Source organism: Mandrillus leucophaeus, unplaced genomic scaffold (genome assembly GCF_000951045.1).
Source record: "Mandrillus leucophaeus isolate KB7577 unplaced genomic scaffold, Mleu.le_1.0 Scaffold490, whole genome shotgun sequence".
NCBI lineage: Eukaryota > Metazoa > Chordata > Mammalia > Primates > Cercopithecidae > Mandrillus > Mandrillus leucophaeus.
This window is the reverse complement of record NW_012105254.1, coordinates 970,572-997,809: the sequence shown is the minus strand read 5'-3', so window position 1 is coordinate 997,809 and position 27,238 is coordinate 970,572. Positions and strand designations below refer to the sequence as shown.

Genomic DNA, 27,238 nt, shown 5'->3' with positions numbered 1-27,238 from the left:
GCCTGAATCTCTGGCTTTCTTGACTTCTGTATTGGCCTCCTATCCCCTGGGGTCCTGAATTTTGCCAGCTTCCTGACTTCAGACACTGATCACAGATCTTCTTCCTGCTCTCAACCCAACAACTCACAAGCAACATGGGCTCCTCAACTTCTAGCTACAATCCTGCGCTTTTGGAAGGATGATGCCCTTCAACCGGATACCTCCTGCCCCAGAATTTTCCTGGGCCCACTGGGAACATTGCCCAAGTATTCCAGCCTTAACCTTTTGGAAAATAAACCAGCCCTAGTTCTCACTGAAACCTGCTCCAATGTTGAAGGCCAGGAGTGACTCAGTGCTAAAGCCAGGCATGTCCCGAATTGCTGTTTGCTGGGTGAATGTCTGTCTAGATCATTTCCTACCTGGCAAAAAACCTGCTGAAATACAAATATTTTAAAAATCAAATTTATTGTGCTTTGGGGTTTTATTTTTTTTTTGGGGGGGGGGTTTATTTTTTTTATTTTCTTTGGGGGTTTATTTTTGTTATTTTTTTTTTAGACGGACTATTAATCTGTTGTCCAGACTGGAGTGCAGTGGCATAATCTCAGTTCGCTGCAGCTCCTGCCTCCCGGGTTCAAGCGATTCTCCTGCCTCAGCCTCCCAAGTAGCTAGGACTACAGGCACCTGCCACCACTCCCAGCTAATTTTTGTATTTTTAGTAGAGACAGGGTTTCACTATGTTGGCCAGGCTGGTCTCAAACTCATGACCTCAATTGATCCACCTGCCTTGGCCTCCCAAAGTGCTGGGATTACAAGCATAAGCCACCATTGCCTGGCCGGGTTTTGTTTTTGGTTTTTTGTTGTTTGTTTTTTTGAGATGGAGTTTTGCTCTTGTTGCCCAGGCTGGAGTGCAATGGCACGATCTATTGCACTCCAGCCTGGGCAACAAGAGCAAAACTCCATCTCAAAAAAACAAACAACAAAAAACCAAAAACAAAACCCGGCCAGGCAATGGTGGCTTATGCTTGTAATCCCAGCACTTTGGGAGGCCAAGGCAGGTGGATCAATTGAGGTCATGAGTTTGAGACCAGCCTGGCCAACATAGTGAAACCCTGTCTCTACTAAAAATACAAAAATTAGCTGGGAGTGGTGGCAGGTGCCTGTAGTCCTAGCTACTTGGGAGGCTGAGGCAGGAGAATCGCTTGAACCCGGGAGGCAGGAGCTGCAGCGAACTGAGATTATGCCACTGCACTCCAGTCTGGACAACAGATTAATAGTCCGTCTAAAAAAAAAATAACAAAAATAAACCCCCAAAGAAAATAAAAAAAATAAACCCCCCCCCCAAAAAAAAAATAAAACCCCAAAGCACAATAAATTTGATTTTTAAAATATTTGTATTTCAGCAGGTTTTTTGCCAGGTAGGAAATGATCTAGACAGACATTCACCCAGCAAACAGCAATTCGGGACATGCCTGGCTTTAGCACTGAGTCACTCCTGGCCTTCAACATTGGAGCAGGTTTCAGTGAGAACTAGGGCTGGTTTATTTTCCAAAAGGTTAAGGCTGGAATACTTGGGCAATGTTCCCAGTGGGCCCAGGAAAATTCTGGGGCAGGAGGTATCCGGTTGAAGGGCATCATCCTTCCAAAAGCGCAGGATTGTAGCTAGAAGTTGAGGAGCCCATGTTGCTTGTGAGTTGTTGGGTTGAGAGCAGGAAGAAGATCTGTGATCAGTGTCTGAAGTCAGGAAGCTGGCAAAATTCAGGACCCCAGGGGATAGGAGGCCAATACAGAAGTCAAGAAAGCCAGAGATTCAGGCTGCTGGCTTCAAATCCCAACCTCACCCCATACTGATTATCTGTACTAATTAAAGAATGTTGGGCAACTTATTGATGTCTCCAGGCTTATACATTTTTTTCTGTAAAACCTGGATAATAAAGGGTTGTGAAAATTAAATCTGTCTAAAGGATTTTTTTAGAAAGAAAAAGATTGATTATTTTCTGCTACCCTAAATTTGCTTACTTTTCTGTCACAACTGGAAGAGAGGAAAAGGGTGGCAATGTAGCATGGCATGAAACAATTTAAATAATATATTATACTATAGTATTTGACTTTTTGAAAATGTGTTCCATAGCTCTCATTATAATTCTTCTAGCCATAACTGTAAGGTTTTTACTGTACTTCCTAAATGTAAAGTGCTTATGAATTTTAGCTGGAGGAGAGCAGGAATGTTCAGAAGCAAATGAAAATCCTGCAGAAGAAGCAAGCCCAGATTGTGAAAGAGAAAGTTCACTTGCAGAGTGAACACAGCAAGGCCATCTTGGCAAGAAGCAAGCTAGAGTCTCTTTGCAGAGAACTTCAGCGTCACAATAAGACGTTAAAGGTTAGTTGGTTCGTTTGTCTGTTTTTTTCAGGAGGGACTTAGCTGATTTCATAATCAACCTTGTGCCTATCTGAAATAAATCCTTGTCTCTACTTGGAGACAGATACTGCCTTGCTTTTTATTTTGCTTGGCCTGATGCCTTGTGTGAGGTCATTGTAAATGTAAGACCAATTCTTTCTACGTAAGTTTTGGTTTCCTGTTCAAGGAAGAGCGCCTTAGTTGCCTCATCCTTGGCCCCAGGGAATCTATACCCAAGGCCCTCCTGCTTAGAGCCGTGGCTTAGGAAGCTCAGAATTGCCATTTTTCTCCTGAGCACTGATACAGCTGATCACCAAGTAGGAAAAACTGCAGTGAAATGAGAAACTAGTAACAGACAGTCTGGGAAGGGAGAACTCCTGCTGAACTCTTGGGTGGAGCATTGCCCAGGAGTTCACCCCCAGCTATTCAGTTGCTAAGTACTTTTAGGAAACCACTTAACACCTTGGCTGATTGTAAAGGAAGAGGGAATAGGTATCCAAAGATTCATTGGTATCAACAGGGGAAGAAGGAAAGGAGCAGAGCCGCAGGAAGGAATCTGCCTCTTAGAATGGGACAGGCTTGTCCCCATGTACAGTTGCAGTATGACTTTGAGCAGGATCTCTGATCACACTCCCTTTATGCTGTAACAAACCCCCAAGGCCCTAGACTATAAGAGCACTCTTGAAATGGATCTTCACCTGGTATGGGAGCCATGATTATCTTCTTTGCTTTTGAGCCCTTGGATTTAGATGTCAAAGTAAGTGATATTTTTTTTTCCCATAGGAAATCAATATTTTGAGTAGGCTCGTAACTGTTCAGACACGTAAAGGTCTTTTGACACTCACATCCTAGCAAGAATTGAAAGTAAGCTTTGAATTTTTTTTTGTTTTTTTCTTTTTCATCATCAGAAAGTAGTTACAGAAAGGAAGCTTTTTGAGATGAGGATTCCATTTGTCCTTTGCCCTTTAGGGAGTAGAAGTTGTGACCCAGAAAGTAAGCGGCAAGGGAGCAGAGGGAGCAGGATCTCTTCCGACCCATCTAAGATGATGGCCTGTGTAACCGGCGAGTATTGCAGTAGAGTGAATTGCGGACAGCCATAACATTTATTTTGTAGCAGGACAGTTTGCATCTCTCTGGTTATCTGTCTACTTAGGAAAAAATGCTTGCTTTTCAATGAGAGCCTTCTGGTCATAAATAAGGGGGAGGAATTGTAGTTCAGAAGCAATATGTCAGGGCAGCAACAAATGAACCCACACGGCAGCAGCTTCTCTTGTGAGCATCTTCTCTATAGGTCTGTATTAACAAAAATTATTTTGGGTAATAAGGAGGAAAATATGCAGCAGGCACGAGAGGAAGAAGAACGACGTAAAGAAGCAACTGCACATTTCCAGATTACCTTAAATGAAATTCAAGCCCAGCTGGAGCAGCACGACATCCACAACGCCAAACTCCGACAGGAGAACATCGAGCTGGGGGAGAAGCTGAAGAAGCTCATCGAACAGTATGCACTGAGGGAAGAGGTAACGGAGTTTGGTTTATTTAAACGGCTTCTCAAGATTAGCAAAAATGTCACCATTCACACCTAAAGTAAAATCGCTGTCACGGGGTGTTTCAGAACTTTGCATATGCATAGTGCATAGTGGCAGTCGGTTATTTATTATTAGGCAGTCGGTTATTTATCAGGCACCACAAGTGAGATCATCACTTGATGTCCCAGGAGTCACTGGATTTGGATAAAGGAGGTTATTTCTAGGAGACATGTTAAGTACTGCTTGTCTTCATGAAATACTGGAAGATTGCAATTTTTGCATGCAGATTGTTTTCCCTTATCCAGACTAATAATGAATAAATATTTGGGCCCCAAATACCCTGTATGTCAGACATCTGATAATCTGTACAGTATCCACTGCCATGGTATTATACCTATATACTTATGTTTCAGATTTTTTTTTTTTTTAAAACGAGGGCTTGATATTATTTGGGAGGAAAAACTTACTTCTAACCCCTCACACATAAGCCCATTGAGGGTAAAAAGTTTAGTGGGAAGATCCATGGCTAATGAACTTGGCCATTGGCCTTCAATGAAGACTTTTGGAATTCTTTTATAAGCTAATCTGAAAGTTCAGAGGTAGTATCCTCTGAACAAAGTGAGGAACTTTAAAAACCAGGTTTGTACCTATTTGCTAGAAGGTACAAACCTGGTTTTTAAAGTTCCTCACTTTTAGAGGTTTGATGGACAGGGTTAGAGGCTTTAGGTTTTTTTAAATGGTGCATCTCTGCCTTTAACTTTAGTGAAATGTTGGGCTTTTATGTTATGTTCCTTACAGAAAGGAATTCAAAAAGCTGATTCAAATTAAAAAAAAAAAAAAAGATCAGGCATCTGTGTGTTACTTTATCCTGTTTTCAACTCAAACTTTATAGTTTTACATACAGCCCTTCAAAAACTGCTGTTTTTTTTTTTTTTAAGGATTTTATTGTTCTTACTGGCTTTTGCTTTTTTAAAAAAAAAATTATGAAAAATTTCAAGCTTAACAAAAAGTAGAGAGATAATATAGTACCTGGCTTCAGCAGATGAAACCATAATTCGTGTGTGTGTGTGTGTGTGTGTGAGTGAGAGAGAGAGTGTGTGTGTGTGTGTGAGAGAGAGAGAGTGTGTGTGTATAAGAGAGAGAGAGAGAGTGTGTGTGTGTGTGTGTGTGTGTGTGAGAGAGAGAGAGAGAGAGAGTGTGTGTGTGTGTGTGTGTGTGTGTGTGTAGACAGTTTCTGGCTAAATTGCCCAGGCTGGTCTTGAACTCCTGGGCTCAGGCGATCCTCCCTGTCTTGGCTTCCCAAAGTGCTGGGATTGTAGATGTGAGCCACTGTACCTGGCTGATAATTTCATCTCTGTTCCCCTAGATTATTTTGAAGCAAATCCAAGATGTCAGATATTCCATGGATAGATATTTGAATGTGTAGCTCAAAAAAATAAGGATTTAAGTATAACCACAATACCAGTTTCATACCTTAAAAATTAACAGATAGGCCAGATGCAGTGGCTCACGCCTGTAATCCCAGCACTTTGGGAGGCCAAGGCAGGAGGATTGCTTGAGCCTAGGAGTTCGAGACCAGCTTGGGTAATATGGCGAAAGCCTGTCTCTACAAAAAATACGAAGACTAGCCGGGTGAGGTTGTACTCACCTGTAGTCCCAGCTACTCAGAAGAGTGAGGCAGGAGGATCACCTGAGGCCGGGAAGTCGAGGCTGCAGTGAGCCATGAGTGTACCACTGTACTCATGGCTGGGTGACGGGAGTGAGACTGTCTCTAAATAAATAAATAAATAAATAAATAAATAACAATTACTGAATATTAAGTATCTAGTCACTATTCAAATTTTTTGGATTGGCTTCTTTTTAAAAGAGAAATTGTTTGAAACAAGATCCAAAGAAAGTCCATTTCACTGATTTATATAACGCCAGTCTCTAAAATATAGGCCCCCCCCCTTTATTCTTGCAGTGTACTTATTGAAGAAACGTCTTTTTTGTTGTAGAGGTGAAATTTTGTTTTTATTAGATTATAAAGCCCTTAATTGTCTTAAAGTGGTTCTTTTAGTTTTGTTGTTTGTTTTGACAGTCTATGTACCTCATAATTGATGGAGCAGATTAGAAAATGAGATTTGTTTAAATCATATTGTGTGTGTCTTATGTAATGTCCTTTGGTCAGAATATAATGATCAGATTACTTGCAGGCGAAGATCAGTTGTGTGTGGTGCTCTCAATACATAGTTAGACCACCTTATTTTACCAACCAGCATTTTCCCCTCTCATATAGGGTACTGTAACTAGAAGAGTTCTGTTTCTCCAGCTGGGAAGGGATTGTTCTGTTGACTTTATTATACATCAGTAAGCACTTAACAGTTTTGTTTGGAAATACTAATGAGCTTTTACCTAATGTCTAAAGTGTGCCAGGCACCAAGCACCTTACCTAGTGCCACCGTCGCATTTACTGTTATAGCTCTGCAAGGTAGGTGGAGGTATCCCCCTGTACAGAGGAGGGCACTGCGCTTCAGCGTGGAGAGGAATTAGCCCAGGGCCACACACTGGCCAGGGTTTGACCTGGGCCATTCCTACCGTCATACCATGTTGCCTCCAGCTGAGGAATTTGGGAAAATTTGGGGAGGACGAAAAGGAACTGTGTGCATGATGTATGGTTTAGTACTTTGCTCTTCTTACCCTTCTTTGTCTTGGTGCACTCTGAGCCTTGTTTTCAGTGTGGGGCAGAAATAGGAAGTACTAAGCTGGTGAGGGGGACAGCCCGTGTCTGACAGGGCGGGGGAACAGGCAGCAGTCAGAGGGCCGTGCTCCTGCCGGCGTGGGATGGTTTGCAAGGTGGTGTCCAGTAGCCACTTCTCTAAGTGGAGTATACAGGGAGAGAGATCTGGTGTTCTTAGCTGCAGTGGTAGCAGCAGAACAGCAGGGTGAGCAGGGTGCTGTAACTGTTGTGACGTTTCCTCCCCACTATGCTCCTTTCTTTGGTGAGTGATGGAAGAAACTCTCCTTTTCCCATAGCACATTGATAAGGTGTTCAAACATAAGGAACTGCAACAACAGCTCGTGGATGCCAAACTGCAGCAAACTACACAACTGATAAAAGAAGCTGATGAAAAACATCAGAGAGAGAGAGAGTTTGTAAGTTCTACTTCTTAAAAACAAAGACATTATTGCCAACATTGTGCATGAGGCCATTTGAAACATCAAATTGTAACCAAGGCTGTTTGAAACATTTATCTATTCTACCTTTAATGTAGCACCTGGGGCCATGCCAGCTGGTGTTTTGCTCCATTGAGAAGAGAGTGTGTGGGGTGTGTGTGCTAGAAAGTATTTGGCTGTTTATTTCTGTTTAACCTTTTATACGGAAAATACACTGGAGAGATTACACCAAATCAGTGGGAAGACCTGTACTTGTTGTTTTTCTGTGCTTAGAATATTTAGTTCCCATCTTAGATAATGGTCATCAGGTTCAAGAGTTGTGCTCACATTTAGCACGTTAAATTTGGTGATTCAGTTTAACAGCAAGCTTACCAAGCCACAGGTCTCCTATATATGGTTACATTTTGTTTTCAAACAAGTAACTTGAAACTGGGGAAGTCATTTATTTACTTTCTCTGGTATAATTTTCTGATAAAAATTTTAACAGAATTTTCTACCCTAACCACTCACCATTGTTGCCAGTGTATGCTGAGATTCTGTTGCCTGTCAGTAATTGTGAATACAGTGGGTGTGTATATTACCATGTGCAAATTCAGCTGTGTGCGCTTATCCACAAGGGAGAAATGATTGCAATAATGCAGACTGTTGGATCCACAACCCTGACATGAGCACGGTGTGAAGATTCAGTTCCTGAGTGGCGCTTATCATACGGGCGTGTCACACTGAGTGCATCTAGGGTTTAGAGAGACATGTTTTTCATACAGTGTGATCCTTCAATATGAACTGACAGTAGTATCCAGTGTTTAGCTGAGAAATGGTTATCATTTCCAAAGTTGGAGTATGAATTGTATACACACACACACATACTTACATACATACATACATTACATGTGTGTACTTTCTGGTTGCTTCAGTAGGACTTTTCTAGGCTTCTTTGGACTATGTGTGATATTTTACTTCAGGGACTGAATTTCACAGCTGCCTACTATGCAACTTTGTAATTTTTTTGAAAGCACAAGTACTATATATGAATGAAAATGCCCATCCCCTCCCTGCTTTCTAAAAAAGGGCTCAGAAGCCAGGTCTCAGATTGATTGCGTTGCTTTCCCCATGCCCTTTCACCCTGCCTCATCTGGCCTCAGGGAACAGCGAGGCTTTCTGAGTCACCCAGACAATATTGAGGTTCCCAGCCATGTTTTCTGCTAATACTGTACGTGTAATTATTTTCACCTAAAACACAATTTAACTGAGTTTTATAAACCATATTAGGCCCCCAGGGTACTTTATCTGCTTCAGCAATAAAAGATAATTCCTACATTCCTAAGTGTTAACCAGCGGGACAGATAGAAGATACAGGTAAATGGCAATTTGTGGGAATAGAATGTTTCATCTGTAGACCTGTGGTTCTTGCTAAAATAGCAGAAGGATGAAGCCTAACTCTGATCATTTGATATTTAGTCCTGCTTGTAATTACTATTAGCATTTTGCCAGAATGTTTCTGTTTTCTAGTTATTAAAAGAAGCGACAGAATCGAGGCACAAATACGAACAAATGAAACAGCAAGAAGTACAACTAAAACAGCAGGTAACTTCACAGCAGGGGAGAGTACAATTTGTAAGAAAAATCTGTGGTTCCTTTGATTCTGCGTATCTTCAGTCTCCTCTAAGATGGTTTTGCTTTTTGCTTTTTCCCAGCCAGAGCTGACCAGGATTGAGGCAGAAATCTCATGGCCCTCTTGGGATTTTCCACTTCATTGAGGTTAACTACCTCATCGCAGTTTGCCCAGCACTTTCCTGGGTTTAGTACTGAAAGTCTTGTGTCCCAGGACATGCCCCATCTCAGCCAGCCTGGGATGGTTGGTCAGCCTGTCTCCAGTAACCTTTCCAAGAGTCCAGATAATTCCTCCCTTTTTCAGTCTGTTCCCACTACATTTCCCACTAAAGGAAAACTGAGACAGCTGCGTATTTTATTTATTTTGTATTAAGTTGAACTGCATGAAATTGCTAAAGAAGACAAGAATATGTCCTTGGCCTAAAAAAATGGCAGTTTCATGTCGTGAACTCTAATATTTTTAGAGTTTTGTGCTATAAGCACATAAGTTATTTTAAAAACTACATATAGCTGGGCGTGGTGGCATGCGCCTGTAGTCCCAGCTACTCAGGAGTCCGAGGCAGCAGGATCGCTTGTGCTGGTGTTTTTCATCAGGGCCTTCCCTCTTGCTCAGTCCAGACCCAAGTGTGTCCTACTGTGATCTCTCTCTGTGGTTACCTTGTGTGGAATGAGTGTAGGAGGAGCTATCTCCTTAAAAAAAAAAAAAAAAAAGGGTACAAGAAAGACTTGCTGTGGCTTTACAGATGGGTAAAATTAGGCGTTTGTACCTGTACATTCATCCTTTTTTCAGTTAACTAGATTACATTTGGCTGAAAGAAGTGTTACTTATTTAAAAGTTTATCATAAGTTTTTGTGAAGACTCTAGATTAGCTGTGATATAACACTGATACCTTGAGACTGGCGTGGTCTTCACGCGCACCTCTTTGGAGCGCTGCTTTTCTTTGGGAACATCTTACAATGTGGTGAATTTAAGGTCCTATAAAGCTAGCCTAACTGAGCGTGAATATTCAGGAGTGTCAGATATGAAGAATCTTTGGAACTGAAGATCATGCCAGAAAGCTTCTAGATTTGAATCCCTTACTTATCAGCCCTATCCAGTCAGTTGTCCATGTAAATAGAGATGAGAATTGATGTGGAGAAGGTGTAAAGTCTCCAGATGGTTTTGGAAGATGTTCCTGAATGTGGGAGTCATTGATAATGCTGCGGAAGTCACCAGAGGGCCCTTTTACCAAGCCCGCAGGCCAGCTCCCATTCTGTTGTGCTGTCACCACCGTAGCTTCTGTTGTCTGTGATCTGTACCACTCAGAGTCCTCTTATCCAGTCACTATTTTGTTTCCTTTGCTGTCACCTTGTTTTCCTCTACCTAAATGTGGCCGTCCTTCCCAAGCATATCTCACCTTTTCTGCTGTCACTATGTCATTTCCTAGCATCTGCTGGTGATACTTTGTGCTGTCTTGACCCACTGTTTTATAATCTAGCCATGGAGGTCCATGTGTGATGATAGGGGCCACTTACTGGCTACCCATCGGGCCAGCGTTGAACTCTCACATGGGACAGTCTTTATTTGGATGTTCCATCTTCAATAAAAGTGGACCATGGCTGCCAAGCACAGTGGCTCATGCCTGTAATCCCAGCCAAGGCTGGGCGGATCGCTTGAGCTTAGGAGTTTGAGACCAGCCAGAGCAACATGGTGAAACCCCATCTCTATAAAAAATACAAAAATTAGCTGGGCGCAGTGGCTCACGCTTGTAATCTCAGCACTTTGGGAGGCTGAGGCGGGTGGATCACTAGGTCAAGAGTTCAAGACCATCCTGGCTAACATGGTGAAACCCTGTCTCTACTAAAAATATAAAAAATTAGCTGGGCATGGTGGCACGCACCTGTAGTCCCAGCTACTTGGGAGGCTGAGGCAGGAGAATCACTTGAACCAGGGAGGCGGAGGTTGCAGTGAGCCATGATTGCCCCACTGCACTCCAGCCTGGGTGACAGAGTGAAACTCTGTCTCAAAAAAAAAAAAAAAAAAAAGCCAGGCGTGGTGATGTGTGCCTGTAGTCCCCTCTATTCAGGAGGCTGAGATGGGAGGATTGCTTGAGCCCAAGAGGGAGGTCAAGGCTGCAGTGAGCCGTGATTGCTCCACTGCACTCCAACCTGAGTGACCGAGTGAGACCCTAAAGGACCACATCAAAACTGCTGTAACTTCTAAATGTCCCTCAGGCACTAATACTCCTCCCTCCCTCTGCGTGAGCACCACTCTTGGCCCCAACCCCAGGCTTGTTATGTCAGAGGCCCCGTCAGTGTCTGCTAACAAATCCTGTGTATTCTCCAGGTCACCCTGCATTTATCTTCCTGCTTTGTCCTCATCCCAGGCCAGGCCATTGGGCAGACGTGGCTTGGCCATCTCACAGGGACCTCGTCTAGCCTGACAAGCACAAGGTCACTGTGAGATGACTAACTTTCAGTTGGCTTCTGCATCCACCACACCACAGTGTGTGCTGCTAACGTGCTTCCTGCATGGCCCGTCCCCCTGCTGGCTGTGGTTGGGCGGGCACCATCATATTCCACCCTGCCCCGCATCCTGTGTGCTAGGTGGTGCTGGTGAATATTCTGCATCCAGCACTGCTTATGCTCTTTCTTGGCCTCTGAAGAGCCTTTATTCTTCTCTGCTTTTCTTGTATCTATCGTGTGATCTTGCCCAAAATACTTTATTCCTCTGGGTCTCTCTCTGTTCCCCTATCCTGAAAATAATGTCATTATGTCGGATGGTCTCTGAAAGGTTTCCTCCTGGTCTAAGATGAACTCATTCAGCTCACCCGTGAGGCCCAGCTCAGGCCTCCCACAGGAAGCTTCCCCTAAGTATCCTGAGCCTCGCTGTGCCCTTCCCCTTGCACTTCTCTGGACTCCTTTCTAAGGGGGAGAAGATGGTGACTGCATTTTATATTCTGATTGCCTTGTTGGTTGGCATTTTTTTCCTCATCCTTAAATAAAAATTCCTTGAGGGTAGGACTATGTTAAGAGTAGATCTCGGCAGGGCGCAGTGGCTCACGCCTGTAATCCCAGCACTTTGGGAGGCCGAGGTGGGCGGATCACAAGGTCAGGAGATCGAGACCATCCTGGCTAACATGGTGAAACCCCGTCTCTCCTAAAAATACAAAAAATTAGCCGGGCGTGGTGGCGGGCGCCTGTAGTCACAGCTACTCGGGAGGCTGAGGCAGGAGAATGGTGTGAACCCGGGAGGCAGAGCTTGCAGTGAGCCGAGATTGCGCCACTGCACTCCAGTCTGGGCGACAGAGTGAGACTCCGTCTCAAAAAAAAAAAAAAAGAGTAGATCTCTACGTTTTCTTTTAATTTTACTCTCACCGAATTCTTCTTCCCCAGCCAAACCAATTCTTTGGCTTCTGTTGCATTTTCCTCCCTACATTAAGGAAAGAGATACCATTGCTATCAAACTAAACTCTGCAGGTGGTATTCTAAAGGAATGATCTTTTCCCTAGGACAGTTTTCACATGGCAGGAGAGGGGTAGTTGGGCGAGCACTCCACATGCATGACGTTTCTAGTCACCACATCCTTCAGGCTGTGTTATGATCAGTGGGTGGAGATCTAATATTAAAGTCAACAGAATGTCCTCAGTTTTCATGCATTTCTGTGGGTTGTCAGAACTTTAGCCATCTATGTCTGGTGTCCAAGGATTGGATGTGCATTTGTTCGTATTTCTATCACTTGTAATAAGTAACTGTACTACGGTCTTTTGCAAGTTTGGGAACGGAAATTGTTTGCGTGGAACTCAGAATGTTTCATACTTTTTTTCCGGTAGCTTTCTCTTTATATGGATAAGTTTGAAGAATTCCAGACTACCATGGCAAAAAGCAATGAACTGTTTACAACCTTCAGACAGGAAATGGAAAAGGTATTTGCATATTTTTAGTAGAATATTATATCAAATGGAATTTGTATAAGCTCTTTTAAGTGTGATTACTACTTTGCTGAGTTCCCATTGTTATGATACTGTCTTCATTTACTCTTTAGTGATCCTCCAGTGGCATTTTTGGTCATTTTGCCCTCAGTGTACCCCAAGTAGCTAATGTCCTCTGTGCTCTCTTTTATTATAGTGAAATCCTATATTAAATGCAACTTGTTAGAAATAAAGTGGTGATTTTTTGGTGTGTTGCTGTTTTTTGTTTGTTTTAACCACTTTAGAGGATCATCCTCACCCCTCTCATAAAACTCTGTGACCTTGGAGATTAAACTATTGAAAGACGTCCAAGCCTAGAAGAATAATCACATGTTTTGGTTGGTTGATGTATCAGTGTTTCTACCTTTTTTAGCTTCTCTGTTTTTCTTATCTTTACTCCCATGGAATTCTTTCTCCCCTGACCAAACCAATTCTTTTGCTTCTGTTGCATTTTGTTGCCTATGTTAAGGAAAGAGATATCCTTGAGATCAAGCTAAGGACCAAAATATATAATTCTATACATATCCATCCATCCAGCCAGCCAGCCAGCCTTATTTTACTTGGCATCCTTCCCTTAAAAATGGAGGATTTAAAAACACAGTGTTGGGTTGGAGAGAAGTACAGTAGTGCCTGGCACTTTGTTAGCATTCAATAGATGTTAGTCATGACTATTATTAGATCTCACATAGTGATGGAGACCGTGTGCCCTGGGTTAATGTCCCAGTTGCATCATAGAACGTGTGACTGTGGACAAGTTGTTTAACTTTTCTGTTCCTTCACTGTTAAAAATGGTAACAAAAAACCTGTCCTTCATGAAATAGAGTATTTCAGACAGTGCTTGGCACATTAACATGTACTCAGTTACCATGTGGCTGATTGGTGCTCAAATTACCACCTCCAGGTATTTTTAGACCTGGTAATCTGGAGAATTCCGTGAGCGGCAGATTCGTTCTGCCTGCCAGTCCTTTCAGTTGAGGCTGCAGTCGAGGGGGCGCTGTTAGGCACAGTGCAAGTGATAGCTGGACGCCAGCACAGACTCACTGGTGAGGTGGAACAGAGTTCCCGCCTCCTGGATCTGCCATCCTTCTGGTCCTCTGGGACTGGAACACATTCCTCTGTCCGTGGCTGCAGAGATCACTATGGGTCAGCAGTCAACCTGGGTCTTCCACCAGCTCTTCCCACGGCCTTTGTCCCAGTTTGCCTTGTGTTACAGTTTTGTGGGTAATTACCCAAGGCACAGGGTGCTGGCTGTGTCTTGTCCTTGTTTCCCTTAACGCCACCTGGCTCAGTGCCCCGACCTGGATCAGAGCTGGTGTGCAGTCAACAGTGGATGAAGGCATATTGGGAACGTAGCTGGTTACAGGCATGGACAAATGCATCCTGAATTTCTCAAAACTCTGTTCTGGTAGCGTAGGTTGAACACTTCCCTGATTTGGGGACCCACTTTATCTTTAGCAAAATCTGAAGTAAATCAGCCTCATGACTTGTGAGGATGACCAAAGCTGAGGTATTAACTACTTTTATCTTCTTGGTCACTGGAGTCTTATCTGAATCATGCTGCCGTGAGTTCTAAAACTGATGTGTTCTTGGAGGTTGTGGTGGAGCGTCAGTTCTTAATGTCTTGTGGGGCTGAAGATCGCTGTCTTCCCAAGAATCTGAGGAATTCGTTTAATGGACAGAAAACTCAGTCCTGGGCATTTTTTTCATACAACTTAGGGATAAGGAGGGCTTGCCTCTCACTACCCAGAGCTGGGATGAAAGCTGCACTTCAGCCTTAACTGAGTTCAGAGTGTGGTGGCTGACAGCTTCCTCCATGTGCTGCTGCCTCTGAAATGGAGATTGAATTTGTTTTTCTCATAATACAAACCCCCTTCTTTGGTTCCACCCTCGGAGCTTCTGAGATAAGCTCTGCTACCGACAGGCAGGCACAGTTACTTCTATAAAGACACACACAGCTGTCAGCCGGGTGAGGCAGGTGCAGGGATGGGGGAGTGGAGGGGCACAGAAGCATTTTTGTGTAGTGGGACAGGGAGTAGAGATAAGGAAGGGAACTTAGAATTTAAATGTGCAATTGTGTTCACAGATGACAAAGAAAATTAAAAAACTGGAAAAAGAAACAATAATATGGCGTACCAAATGGGAAAACAATAATAAAGCACTTCTGCAAATGGCTGAAGAGGTGAGATGGTTTCCTGCGACTAAAGTGTAGTCTTAGTCATGGGGACTCCTTGAGTTCAGGTATCTATCCGGGCCGGGGACGTGTGCTGTAACACTACTGCCATAGCTGAGGACTCCAGCCCGAGTTGGGGCGGGGGTGGGGTTGAGTTGTTGGGTAAGAATCTGTGACTTCTTTCCTGGAAGTTAGGTTAGGGACAGGGCCCCAAGTGAGGGGCTGAGCTTCCTAACACCCAGTTAACCAGCCCAGGCTTGTGTCGGAGATAGCATAAAACGTCTAGATTTTGCTTTTTTCTACAGCAATGATTTTTCAAACTTGAGCTTGCATCAAACTCCCGCTTGTTAAGACCAGGATTGCTGGGCTCCACCCGGAGGCTCTGAGTCACTAGTCCTCGAGGGGCGGAGGCAGGTAATCTGCCTTTCTAAAAAGCATGCAGGTGATGCTGATGCAGCATGTAGGGCCTTTCTAGCTTGACTTACTAGGCTTTCAAAAAAGCAACAAAGTACATTTTGCCTGTTTTATTATAACACTTCAGGAAAGAATATGCTGGGGCACATGTGTACAAGAACCTTGTTCTCGGCTGGGGGCAGTGGCTCACGCCTGTAATCCCAGCACTTTGGGAGGCTGAGGCGGGCAGATCACGAGGCCAAGAGATCGAGACCTTCCTGGCCAACATGGTGAAACCCTATCTCTACTAAAAATACAAAAATTAGCTGGGTGTGGTGGTGCATGCCTATAATCCCAGCTACTCAGGAGGCTGAGGCAGGAGAATTGCTTGAATCTGGGGGGCGGAGGTTGCAGTGAGCCGAGACTGCACCACTGCACTCCAGCCTGGGCGACAGAGCAAGACTCTGTCTCAGAAAAAAAAAAAGTCGTCTTCTCATCTAAAAATTGGTAGAGGAGAAATCTATGTAGAAGTGAGTCATGTTCTGTATGTAGGCCTTTGTGTCTGCTAGTCTTTATGATGAATATCTTGAATTTCCTAATAGTTCAATAGGAAATGTCTTAAAAAGTTTATCTTTGGCTCACGCCTGTAATACCAGCACTGTGGGAGGCCGAGGCAGACAGATCACGAGGTCAGGAGATCAAGACCATCCTGGCCAACATGGTGAAACCCCGTCTCTACTAAAAATACAAAAATTAGCTGAGCGTGGTGGCGCTTGCCTATAATCCCAGCTACTTGGGAGGCTGAGGCAGGAGAATCACTTCAACCCAGGAGGTGGAGGTTGCAGTGAGCCGAGATCACGCCACTGCACTCCACCCTGGCGACAGAGCGAGACTCCATCTCAAAAAAAAAAAAAAGTGACAAAAGGAATTTAATTTTGTCCCCCTGAAACAGTATCATGGTGCTAAATCTCATTTGGTATACTTAGTTATGGGTGCAGTCATGCTAGCTAGCTAGAATGTTAGGAGGCTGAAAAGATGGAACACGTTCTATAGGTGAGAAGTGTCCAATAAGGCTCAGCTGGCTTAATTTTTTTGTAACCTGATTGATACTTAACAAAGTTACAGAAATCCTCTTTTTTCTTACAGAAAACAGTCCGTGATAAAGAGTACAAGGCCCTTCAAATAAAACTGGAACGGTTAGAGAAGCTGTGCAGGGCTCTTCAAACAGAAAGGAACGAGCTCAATGAGAAGGTAGAAGTCCTGAAAGAGCAGGTATCCCTCAAAGCGGCTGACAGGGATTTAGCAACACCTGTGATACAGCCCTGTGCTGCTCTGGATTCTCACAAGGAGCTGAACACTTCCTCGAAAAGAGCCCTGGGAGCGTACCTGGAGGCCGAGTCCAAGAGCCAGAGAAGCGCCGTGCAAAAGCCCCCGTCCACAGGCTCTGCTCCGGCCATTGAGTCGGTTGACTAAGATGAGGTGTGATCACTGTATTGAGAGATATATTTTGTGTATAACTTTCTCTGTTAGTAGTTAACTATTGGTTTTGTGGTGAAAATTTTCTTACTTTTTCTACCATATCTGTATTTTCTTAGAACTACTGGACTTACGTGGTACAGGAGGCTGCTTAGCAGTTTTGAATAGTTTTAATCTATAAATTTTCCTCGGCTGTGTTGCACATCGGCCTCATTCTCCCTCCACTGGAATGCATGTGTTCATTGCCTTGTCCTTTCTCTCCCTGCTACTTGCACATTATCATCCTAATGAAAATTTCACTGACAGGGCCGACCATTACAAGGGAACTTTGTTCTGATGATGGTTCCTTAATGTGAAAACAATATTAATTTAAACGTCTTAGGTCCCCCCCAATTAATACTATTCAAAAAAAGAAAATACCAAGGTGATTAGTTTTGTCTAATAACCCATTTAAATGCCAAGTAAAAATAAAACTCTAATGTTGGGTCAGAAACAAGCATATTTGACTGAAATTAGCTTTTTGAAAATATATCTTGGGACAAATTGAGATGGCCACATGGCTAGAATCCAAGTTTCAGCAGAATATGTATATAAAGATGTCACTTGTCGACAAAATAGTATATGCAGGCAAATCACTAGACAAATAAGCTTAGTGTTTATGTGACTGAACAGTCATCCCGCTTCGGTTTCAGGTGTGGGATTTGGACCATGAGGGGCTCCTGTAGAGGATGGCGGTTTGTGTTTGATTCTGATTTGGGATTTGAGTACATATTCTCCACTTCCCATAGAAGGTCACTTATTCTTTGAAAACTGGTGTTCGTGTTTGCCGTTCAATGAAGTCCCTTGTCAAAGACAAGGATGGTCAATTCACGTGTAGCTTTCACTAGGCAGAAGTTTCTCCAATACTTTCTGGCTACTTGAAAGCTATTACAAAAGTTCCACCAGCAAAATACTCCAGGTTTTTCAAAAGGGAATTTTCATTATGGATCAGTAGTACCAACTGAAATTTTCATTTGCAAAGCAAACACTGGCACCAACATTTTTACTTTGGGAAGACTTGGCAGAGTGTTAGTCAGGATCTATTACTTATGTGTTCAGTCTGTTTCTCACCCCCTTCTTAGTTACCATCTCTTTTTTTAAGAAGGAAAAAAAAGCCACAGTATTATCAAGGTCTCTACACTTGGAATGGGGGAACATTTGAAATTAAGCACGTAACTTTTGAATTAGTTCTTTGTTTCAATGTTGAATGTGGCTCAGTTATGCAGATGATTAATCAGGCTGCACTGATGGAAGTTTTGACTTTGTCCCTGGTATAATTTGCATTGAAATGCTTTATGAAATAAAAGGTTCTACTAGAACTGATGTTAGCACATTCCACTGAGCAAAACTATCAGACTGACACTTGTTAAATTGCTTACTGGACTGAATAAACTCTGTTTTGTCCAGTTAAAAGGGTTTTCTCTTTGTTACAAGTTTTATTTGTAAAGTCCTGTCACATTCATGGTCTAAACTGGGTTGAAAGAATTGAAAATTGTCCAACAGATAGGAAACCGCCTGGAGTGGAGGGTTGTATCTAAGCCTCCACCATCAGTCATGTTAATTCAAGGGGCCAAACAGTGGAGGAAAAGAAATCCACAAAGTAGATTATCTAATTACCATTCAAAATGAGTCAGAAACAAAAAACAATACCCTCCAACAGCCTCTTATGAGTACACCCCGTTCTGCTACTAAAGAAATACTAGGCTCATTTCCCTGGGTGGGTGGGTGGGGGAAATGCAGGTATAGATCAGAAATATAATCTACCTTAAAATTAGTACTAATGATCACATTTCACAAGAACTCTGCTGGATGTACAGCTCTTAACATTTTATTAAGCCATTTGTGTAACCCACCACATTTCTTTGTGGTGCTTGTCCTGTGTGGAAGATTGTCAGTCTTCGGCCTGTTGCATACTTCCAAGGGCTTTAAAGCAATGTGATTAACCGTACTTGGCCTGCTGCTTTTGGCTTACTTTGTATTTTTAGCTAGATGCTACTGTAGTCTTGAAAGGATATGGATTCTGTCTGGGATGCATCTGTTCCTTTCAGAACCCTTCCTCCCATTACCCTGTGAATAAAAACAAATGGGGACCCCCTGAGAAGGACATCTTCCTACAGTGATCACCTCACCAGCCCAGTGTTGTGGCTTTGTAGCACACCCCCTTATCTATCTATCATATTCTAGAACACTGTAATGCTACTAGGCTGGCCCAGAAAAGGTTTAAATGTTGAATTCACTTAAGTTGCATTTGTTGCACCATCATGGAATCATGATGTGTATTATTTATAGTGGCAGTAGACTCCAAGGTGTAGAGAAAACTTGGGTCTTGGGTAATATGGACCATTTCATCCTCAGACTTGTTAGGAGTACATTTCTTGGTCTTGAGACCAGTATTTTTCAGTTACGTATGCAACTGCCTTTATTACACCTGGTTATCACAATTCAATTCTCAGGTGTTGCAGAAAAATCTACCTCTTTCAGACTGTAGATGGAAATAACTGTGAAAAAATGATGCAGATATCTTCTAGTTTGTGCTAAACACACTGCTTTATTTTTACAGCCCACGTCTTTCATTGAGGATACGAATTGTTAAGAGGCAGTCTTGTTTTGCTTTTCAAAGACATTTTGTAGAGATTTTTCACTAATGTGAATCTGATTTTATCTACTTGATTCTGTATAGATTAAGTAAATATGTATGATAAACTTAACAGCTTCTGTGTATTCTTTTATTATCCATGTGGCCTTAACTGTACGAGTCCAAAGGTACCATTTTACCCATTTCTACTCAAAAAGTAGACCCCCACCACCACCCCCCACCAAGCTTCTAAAAAAACACAAGTTTTATTTTAAAACTTTATTTCTGCAAAGCCAATCAAGAAGTGTTGGAAGGAAAAAGTGTAAAAGTTATTCTTGCATATTTGGGAACAGCAAGCACTTAGTTTGAGAAAATGAGGACTTAAAACAGTTGAATCAAAGGCAATACCCTGCTACTTGTATTTAAAATCAATGATGTTCTTTCTTAAGTAACATTCTTCTCTTCCCTAATAGCTACAATATGATACAGTACGCAACAGCTCACTTGAAAGTGCTAGAATCAGAGGATAAAGAAGCCATAAGCCAACCCACTTACATTTCCTACTATACAATGCCTTTTTGGCGCTTGACAAATCAAGCATTCATGTAGCATTACATTCAACAGAAACATCTCTCGTACTTTGGGTTTAAGATCCTTGTCCCTCCAGTTCGGATGTCGTGACATCTGACTCTTCATCGTTGTAAATATTTTCAGCCTGGAGATAACCAAATAAATTCATAGGTGTAAAAACACCCTATGGTTTTCACAAGGTCATCTAAAAACTAAAAATTTAATCTATTTAAAACTTACTAGTTTCACTTTTACATTTCTTTCTAAAAGCTTCAATAAGGAAATGGCAGGCTAGCCAGTATTTTGAAAAATTCTTTGCCAGTGTGTAATTCCACATGTATACTTAGCCACCCATCCATGCACTAATTTCAATCACTGTTCATAAGAGATGTTTTCCAAAAGCACTTCAAGCATCGTTTAGAGGAAGTGGTAGCCCAGATGTTATGGAAGTCTCAGTTAACACCTTAGAAATGTCAAGTACTCAGTGCTCATCCTCAGAGAACTTGGTGTCATTTGAATGCCTTGATATCTCCTTCCCGTATCCCTCATACCTACCACACAGAACAGACACTGGAAACAGAGCAGCGATGCCAAGACTCCAGTGTATGAAGAGCGCAACAACGAAAATCAGTGCAGATGCAGAGATTTCTCCTGACCTGACAGGTGCTACAAATAGCAAACAGTGGACGAAGCACCATATGGGACTAAAGATTGTATTGTTGAAATGGAAAAAGTTCTTTTAAACTGTTTCTGTAAATGTTTGGCATAATATGCACCTACATATTCGAAATAACTTCATTACATTATGTAACTAGTAAATCTCTACAAGATAGTCATTCAAGAAAAACATTTTAACTCACCATTTGCCATATCTGCATGATGTTATCCTCAGACACTGAGCAAATGACCCAAGGCTCATTGGGGTTCCAGCTAAAATCTGAAATCTTAGCAGTGTGTCCTCCATGAATAAACTGTTACAAGAACAAAAAAAACTCTGGTTTCATATACTCTCCTGTTAATCCTAATAAAGATTTTAAAAAGTCTTTAGAGCATCAGTATTTCAACTGGGGGTGTGTGCTGTCTGGTTTTGAAGAGAGGGTGGTACAGGCTCAGTAATCTATTTATACCTGTTTTGCAAATTTCCAAACCTCCAGAAAAGGTGACAGAATATAGTACAATGGATACCTGTATACCCTTTACCTAGATTCAACAAGTACTAATAGCATAACCGATGCTTTATCCACGTGCCTATACAATGAAATGGCTGAAGACTTCAGCCTGCATCCCTTAAGAATGAGGACATTTACCTATATAATCAAAATGCCATTTCCATACTGATTATGATGAACATTAATCCAGCATTATTTGCTCATATACAGTTACGTGCAAATATCTAAGGTAATCAATCCATTATATGCCATGTAACATACTCTTCTATTATACAACGGGCCTGAGGAGTCTTCTGGTTCTTCCCCTCTGCACTTAAGATAGGCATACTTCTTGCCCATCTTTCCAAGGTACACAAACAGCACCAGGGAGAAAGAAAATCCCTGGCTCCAAAACCATAGCTCCAGATAGTCCCTCATAAGTTATGCCTAAGGTGAGACAGCTTTGCTAAACAATTCTGAAGAAAGCAGTTGTTCCCTGAAAGAGACAACCTCGTGGGAAGGCACTATGCCTTATTTATCTTAGAATTAAGACTTAAACAGTTCTTCACAAGGATAGTATTAAATACATTGCTTGGAAGTGGGACATCACACTTTCTGACAAAGTCTGATTTGACTCTAGTTTGACAATGAGGTCCCTGCCTGCCGACAACTATGTCTTATGCAATATATCTATTTTACCGAATAATCTTATTAGGTTAAAAATACGAGGTGGGACTGCGTAAAACTCAACGCCTGTAATCCCAGCACTTTGGGAGGCCAAGGCAGGCGGATGGCTCAGGCTCAGGAGTTCAAGACCAGCCTGGGCAACATGACAAAACCCTGTCTACAAAAAATATGAAAATTAGCCGGGCGTGGTGGGGTGTGCCTGTAGTCCCAGCTACAAACTGGGAGGAGGAGGTTGAAACTGGGAGGTGGAGGTTGAGTGAGCTAAGACTGCGCCACTGCACTCCAGCCTGGGTGACAGAACCAGACCTGACCTTAAAAAAAAAAAAAAAAAAAAAAAAAAAGAGGCAAACAGCTTTTTAAAGTACTCTTAAGGGGTACACAAGTGAATATATTGGCTGGGTGCAGTGGCTCATGCCTGTAATCCCACCACTTTGGGAGGTTGAGGCAGGTGGATCACGAGGTCAAGAGACCGAGACCATCCTGGCCAACATGGTGAAACTCCATCTCTACTAAAAATACTAAAATTAGCTGGACACGGTGGTGTGCACCTGTAGTCTCAGCTACTCGGGAGGCTGAGGCAGGAGAATCGCTTGAACCCGGGAGTCGGAGGTTGCAGTGAGCTGAGATCGTGCCACTGCACTCCAGCCTGGGCGACAAAGCGAGTACTCTTAAGGGGTACACAAGTGAATATATTTTAAGATCACTGGGGCTTAGAATACGTACAGGAGTTATCAAAGCATACTGGTGGAATAGTTCACTACTTTCTTTTTGGGACCGGGTCTCACTCCCATTGCTCAGGCTGGAGTGCAGTGGTGTCATCATGGCTCACTGCAGCCTCAACTTCCCCGGGCTCAGGTTTCTCCTACCTCAGTCTCCCGAGTAGCTGGGACTATAGGCACACGCCACCACGCCTGGCTAATTTTAATTTATGTTTTTTTTTTTTTTTGGTAGAGACAGGGTTTTGCCATGTTTCCCAGTCTGGTCTTGAACTTTTGGGCCCACGTGATCCACCTACCTTGGCCTCCCAAAGTGCTGGGATTCCAGGCAGGAGCCACCATGCCCAGGCCCAGTTTAATTCTCTCAAATGTCCCTTGATTTCAAGCTCTCTTGTGAAAAACAAAATCCTAGTGTATTTTCTCAAGCACCTTGGAATTGTTGCAGAGCCATAATATACAAAGTAATACGCTTTCCTTTCTCCCTAAAAAAATTGCTGGAGACCTTGAAAACACTGTACTATGTGAAAGAATCAGTGCCAAAAGACAAAAGTCACATTTACATGAAATATCTAGAATAGCCCAAACCTATAGTGCCAGAAAGTCTCGTAGTAGTTGCCAAGGGCTGGAGGAAGAAGCGAATTCAGAGGTGATAGCCACAGTTTCTTTTGGAGGGTATGAATAATGTTCTAGAATTGATTTGTGGTGATGGTTGTACAAGTCTATGAATATACTAAAAACCACTGCCTTCAAGAACAAAAAAAGGAGGAAAAAAATCCCCCAAAACCCAAGAACACCCCCTCCCCACTGAACTGTACACTTTAAAGAGGTGAACTGTGTAGTATGTAAATTATATCTCAGCAAAGCTGTCATCAAAACAAAAGGGACTGGGGCATTCTTACAAGGTGGACTTAGTGAACATCTTCTGTGTGCAGGGCTTGCTCTCAAGGGCCTTCTTTACCTTTGAAAATGTGTGGACATTCAATATAATCCATAGGTTCAGACAAAAAAATAAATAAAACTCATGGACAAAGTACAAGTGTGCCAAAAATGAGTACTGGCATTAGAACTAAAATCATAAATGACAAGAGTGATGAGTGACTATCTGCCAAATGATAGGAGGAGACAAATGTTAGATTCAGAGCAAGGACAAGGAACCATTGCTAAATCCGGCAATGTTTCACAGAAAAATGACGAAGTGAGCACTGAAGGACTCAGACGGGAAGAATGAGGATGGGCAGATACCACCATATAAGCTTTCAAAGGGCCAAGGAGATGCATGTGCTTCAGTTGGGCATGGGAGGGAGGTAGTGGGTTCTGCTAGCATCAAGATCGAGAAAGCCCTCCTTTTCTGGGCAGGAAACTTAAAAAGCATTTAAAATTTTTTCTATACTGTTAGGAAATGTTAAGTATTGCCAACTGAATAGCAGTTATACTCACTCCCCATCCCCAAACCATCACAAATACCAGAGTTGAAATCAGTGAGAAATCACTACACACTATTTTCCAGGACCTCAAACCATTCCCAGTGAAACATTCATAAAAACCTACTGGGCACCATTTACTATTTTTGATAAATGTCAAAGCCCAATCGCAATAACCTTCAGGACCTCCATTTTGAAACCATCTGCAAGAGCTAGAATTCGAAGTTCTGACTCAATTCTCGAAATAAACGGATCAATGACAATCCAATCTGCATATGGCATTTCATCTTCTATAAGCCAATGCGTACCAGGAGTTCTGGAGGCCCATCTTCTGCATCTTCTGCTGATTGTTCTTCCCCAATTTTACTGTAAGAATAAAGAATATAATGCTTTCATCAGTGACATTCTTGTAGCACGAACATCTGCTAAACCAGTATCAGCCCAGAAAGTAATCTTAAAACACAAACACACTCACAAAAATAACTTATTTCTATACTACAATCAATTAAGTTTTTTTTCTTTTTCCTTAGAGACATGGCCTCTCTGTTTCCCAGGCTGCAGTGCAGTGGCTATTCATTCACAGGCACGATCACTGTGCACTAGAGCCTTGAACTCCTGGGCTCAAAAGCGATCCTCTCGCCTCGGCCTCACCACACCTGGCTACTGTTTATATTTCGTGTAAGGGTGGAATGTTTACTTTCTGGAAATTAAAAGTTAGAGTTGTTCATAATTAAAGCGGCAGAATGAGGAATTATTGTCAATAATAAACAACTCAAAATCCCTTCATTATTTTAACTATTTATTGCCTTAGAACTAAAAGGTGAAATGTATAGTTAAAAAAATCTACACATGAACTGACGTGTAATCCCTATACTTCACTCAAAGCCTTTTGCATCCCAGGAGTAAAATATAATTACATATCAGTACTATAGATCTGTCTAAAGATATGGCAATAAAACTTTACACAATGTGTAAGCCAAGGAAAGGTTTTTAAGGTTTTTCTCTTAAAAACTTCAATTTGTAGAATTTGCCAGTGCTCAACAGTGAAATCACTCTTTATATATCAGTATCAGCCCTATCCTTTTACCTAACCCAAAGACTTTACTAGTAACAACTGCTAAAAAACAAAACCCAGCCCTCCAAGTGAGACATTTTTTTCCTTCCCATAAAATTAACCAAACAATCTCAAACCTGTGGAATTGCTAGACAATTATATTTCTCTTCCACCTGTCAGTACAGTTGCTAACACTCACCCATTTTAATCCCAAATTTTATCTAATATTTTTAAATTTTTTGTAGAGACAGGGTCTATGTTGCCCAGGCTGGTTTCGAACTCCTGGGTTCAAGCGATCCTCCTGCTTCAGCCTCACAAAGTACCGGGATTATAGACATAAGCCGCTATGCCTGGCCCCCTATCTAATGTAATTTTAATATTAAACAAGCTAAGAAATAATTGTAATAAGAAATTACACACAATGGTCACAAATTATTGGCACCTTCAGGGGCAATTCAGTTGCCAGGGCATCAGACTTCCAAACCTTACTGTACACTTCATACAACCTCTTTATAGTTTTGATTTAGGTTTTTTAATTTTACTACTAAAATTGTTTTTAAATCAAATACAATGCCCCGAACTGTCTCCTTTAAAGGTTTTCTACATCTTCAAGTATTTATCACGGCAAGAGTTTGCTCCATCAGAACCCTGAATATTAGTTATTTTAAGTTTTATATACAAGCATTTTATTCTCCAGTGTCTCTTCTATATACTGAGGATTACTGCCACTGTAATTAAGGTAGCCTTGGTTTTAATATACAGGTTGAGGATCCCAAATCCAAAATGTTACAAAATCCAAAACTTTAAGCACCACACGACACTCAGAATTTGGACTTTCACACCGAGTGCAATGGCTCATGCCTGTAATCCCAGCACTTTGGGAGGCCAAGGCGGGAGAATCACTTGGGGTCAGGAGTTTGAGACCAGGCTGGCCAATACGGCAAAGCCTTTTTTTTTTTTTTTAAAGTAAAAAATATAAAACCGGGCATGGTGGCTGTGGCAGTGCCTGTAGACTCAGCTCCTCAGGAAGCTGAGGCACGAGAACCGCTTGAACCTGGGAGACAGGTTACAGTGAGCCAAGATTGTGCCACTGCACTCCAGGCTGCGTGACAGAGCAAGATTCAGTCTAAAAAAAAAAAAAAAAAAAGCAGAAGAAGAATAATTTGGACTTTCAGTTCAGATTTGAGATGCTCAACCAGTTAAGTATAATGCAAATATTCCGAAATCCTAAAAATTCCAAAATCCCAAACACTTCTTATTCCAAGTATTTTGGATAAGGGATACTCAACCTGTACTAAATTCAGTCCACTTCAAAGCAATATATTTAATACAAGCAGAAAATAAGTTATTTTTTGGTAATTTAATGATTTAAACTTAAGATGACATCTTATGGAGAAGTATGTAACTGAACAACTTTATTAAGTTGTAAAGGCTCAGATGAAAAAAGTAAAGGAGTCTAAAATTCTTAGAACAGCAAGCTGAAGTAAAGGAACTTTTAAAAATTGGGAGAAACTCTTTATACAATGAGGCCCCAGAGAACATAAGCTCTCTGACAGCTTGGGCTGTCCTTGTCCCCTTCACAAAGGTCTCCCCGGCAGTTACACAACCCACAGCGGGAGTGCACATCTGCAGAATGAATCACTGAAAGCAAAGTAAATGGTACAAAAACTCAGAATAAACAGTTCTGCCTACACGTACTATGAGATCCAGTGAGACATAAAATAGCTAACATCTTGATCTCTCAAGTGTTTTAAACACAGTCATTTGAATGCAAAAACAGACAGACACATACACCTTCATGCCTGAATATTAAGAGACAAAACTCACACCAGAGAAATTTATTTTATAGTTCATTTGCTGCTTCACTTCCATTTTACAAAACAAAGACTCTTTAGGAAGATACTTAAAAGTTTCTTTAATGTTAGGTTTCTTGAAGGGGGATTACCAAATTGCTTTTCTAGTTTATGAATTACTATGTAACTTGCCAGATGAGCATATTTATGCAGTATCTTGTCACGGGACTGTAAGTTACCTTAAATCCCACACATTCAGGCGGCGGTCAGTACCACTTGAAGCCAGAATAGTTTCATTATGTGGAGACCAGTGGACCTAGTAATAGATAATTTTGAAAATGTATTTAAAGAATCATCCGCTGCTACGTTTGTGGCTGCTGTTTTAATCTTGTATTTTCCCATCTTGTGCTCTATGATCTTATCCTTGGCCTGATGTCCTCACTCTCTTGTCCTGGACTTTCAAGTGCTCTGAAAGGGCTCAGCTCCATCCTGTCCTCAGGAAGGCTGCACTCCCCAGCACTGAGGAACTCAGCCTGGGATTTCAATAAATTTATTCAACCCCATAACCATCCCACA

At 42.0% G+C, this 27,238-nt stretch overlaps 2 protein-coding genes across 4 annotated transcripts in view; one reads left to right on the top strand and one right to left on the bottom strand.

Moving 5' to 3' along the window:
- The window catches only part of TXLNG (taxilin gamma), a 63,145-nt gene extending 43,739 nt beyond the window's left edge, over positions 1-19,406 (top strand). For both annotated transcript variants that reach the window (XM_011995518.1, XM_011995519.1), the window contains 7 exons: positions 2,186-2,356; positions 3,700-3,894; positions 6,919-7,038; positions 8,569-8,643; positions 12,483-12,575; positions 14,704-14,799; positions 16,330-19,406. In XM_011995518.1, coding sequence (XP_011850908.1) covers positions 2,186-2,356; positions 3,700-3,894; positions 6,919-7,038; positions 8,569-8,643; positions 12,483-12,575; positions 14,704-14,799; positions 16,330-16,656 — 1,077 coding nt within the window. In that variant the 3' untranslated portion in view covers positions 16,657-19,406. The remainder of the gene's footprint in view (positions 1-2,185; positions 2,357-3,699; positions 3,895-6,918; positions 7,039-8,568; positions 8,644-12,482; positions 12,576-14,703; positions 14,800-16,329) is intronic.
- Positions 14,168-27,238, bottom strand: part of RBBP7 (retinoblastoma binding protein 7) — a 30,634-nt gene continuing 17,563 nt past the window's right edge. The window contains exons 9-13 of one of the 2 annotated variants that reach the window (XM_011995521.1): positions 26,902-26,978; positions 24,124-24,181; positions 20,704-20,814; positions 19,913-19,988; positions 14,168-14,275 (exon numbers count right to left, since the gene is read on the bottom strand). In XM_011995521.1, the coding sequence (XP_011850911.1) occupies positions 19,920-19,988; positions 20,704-20,814; positions 24,124-24,181; positions 26,902-26,978 (315 nt within the window). In that variant the 3' untranslated portion in view covers positions 14,168-14,275; positions 19,913-19,919. Of the gene's footprint in view, positions 14,276-19,537; positions 19,989-20,703; positions 20,815-24,123; positions 24,182-26,901; positions 26,979-27,238 lie in introns of those variants that run through there. The other variant, XM_011995520.1, reaches the window with a different exon arrangement.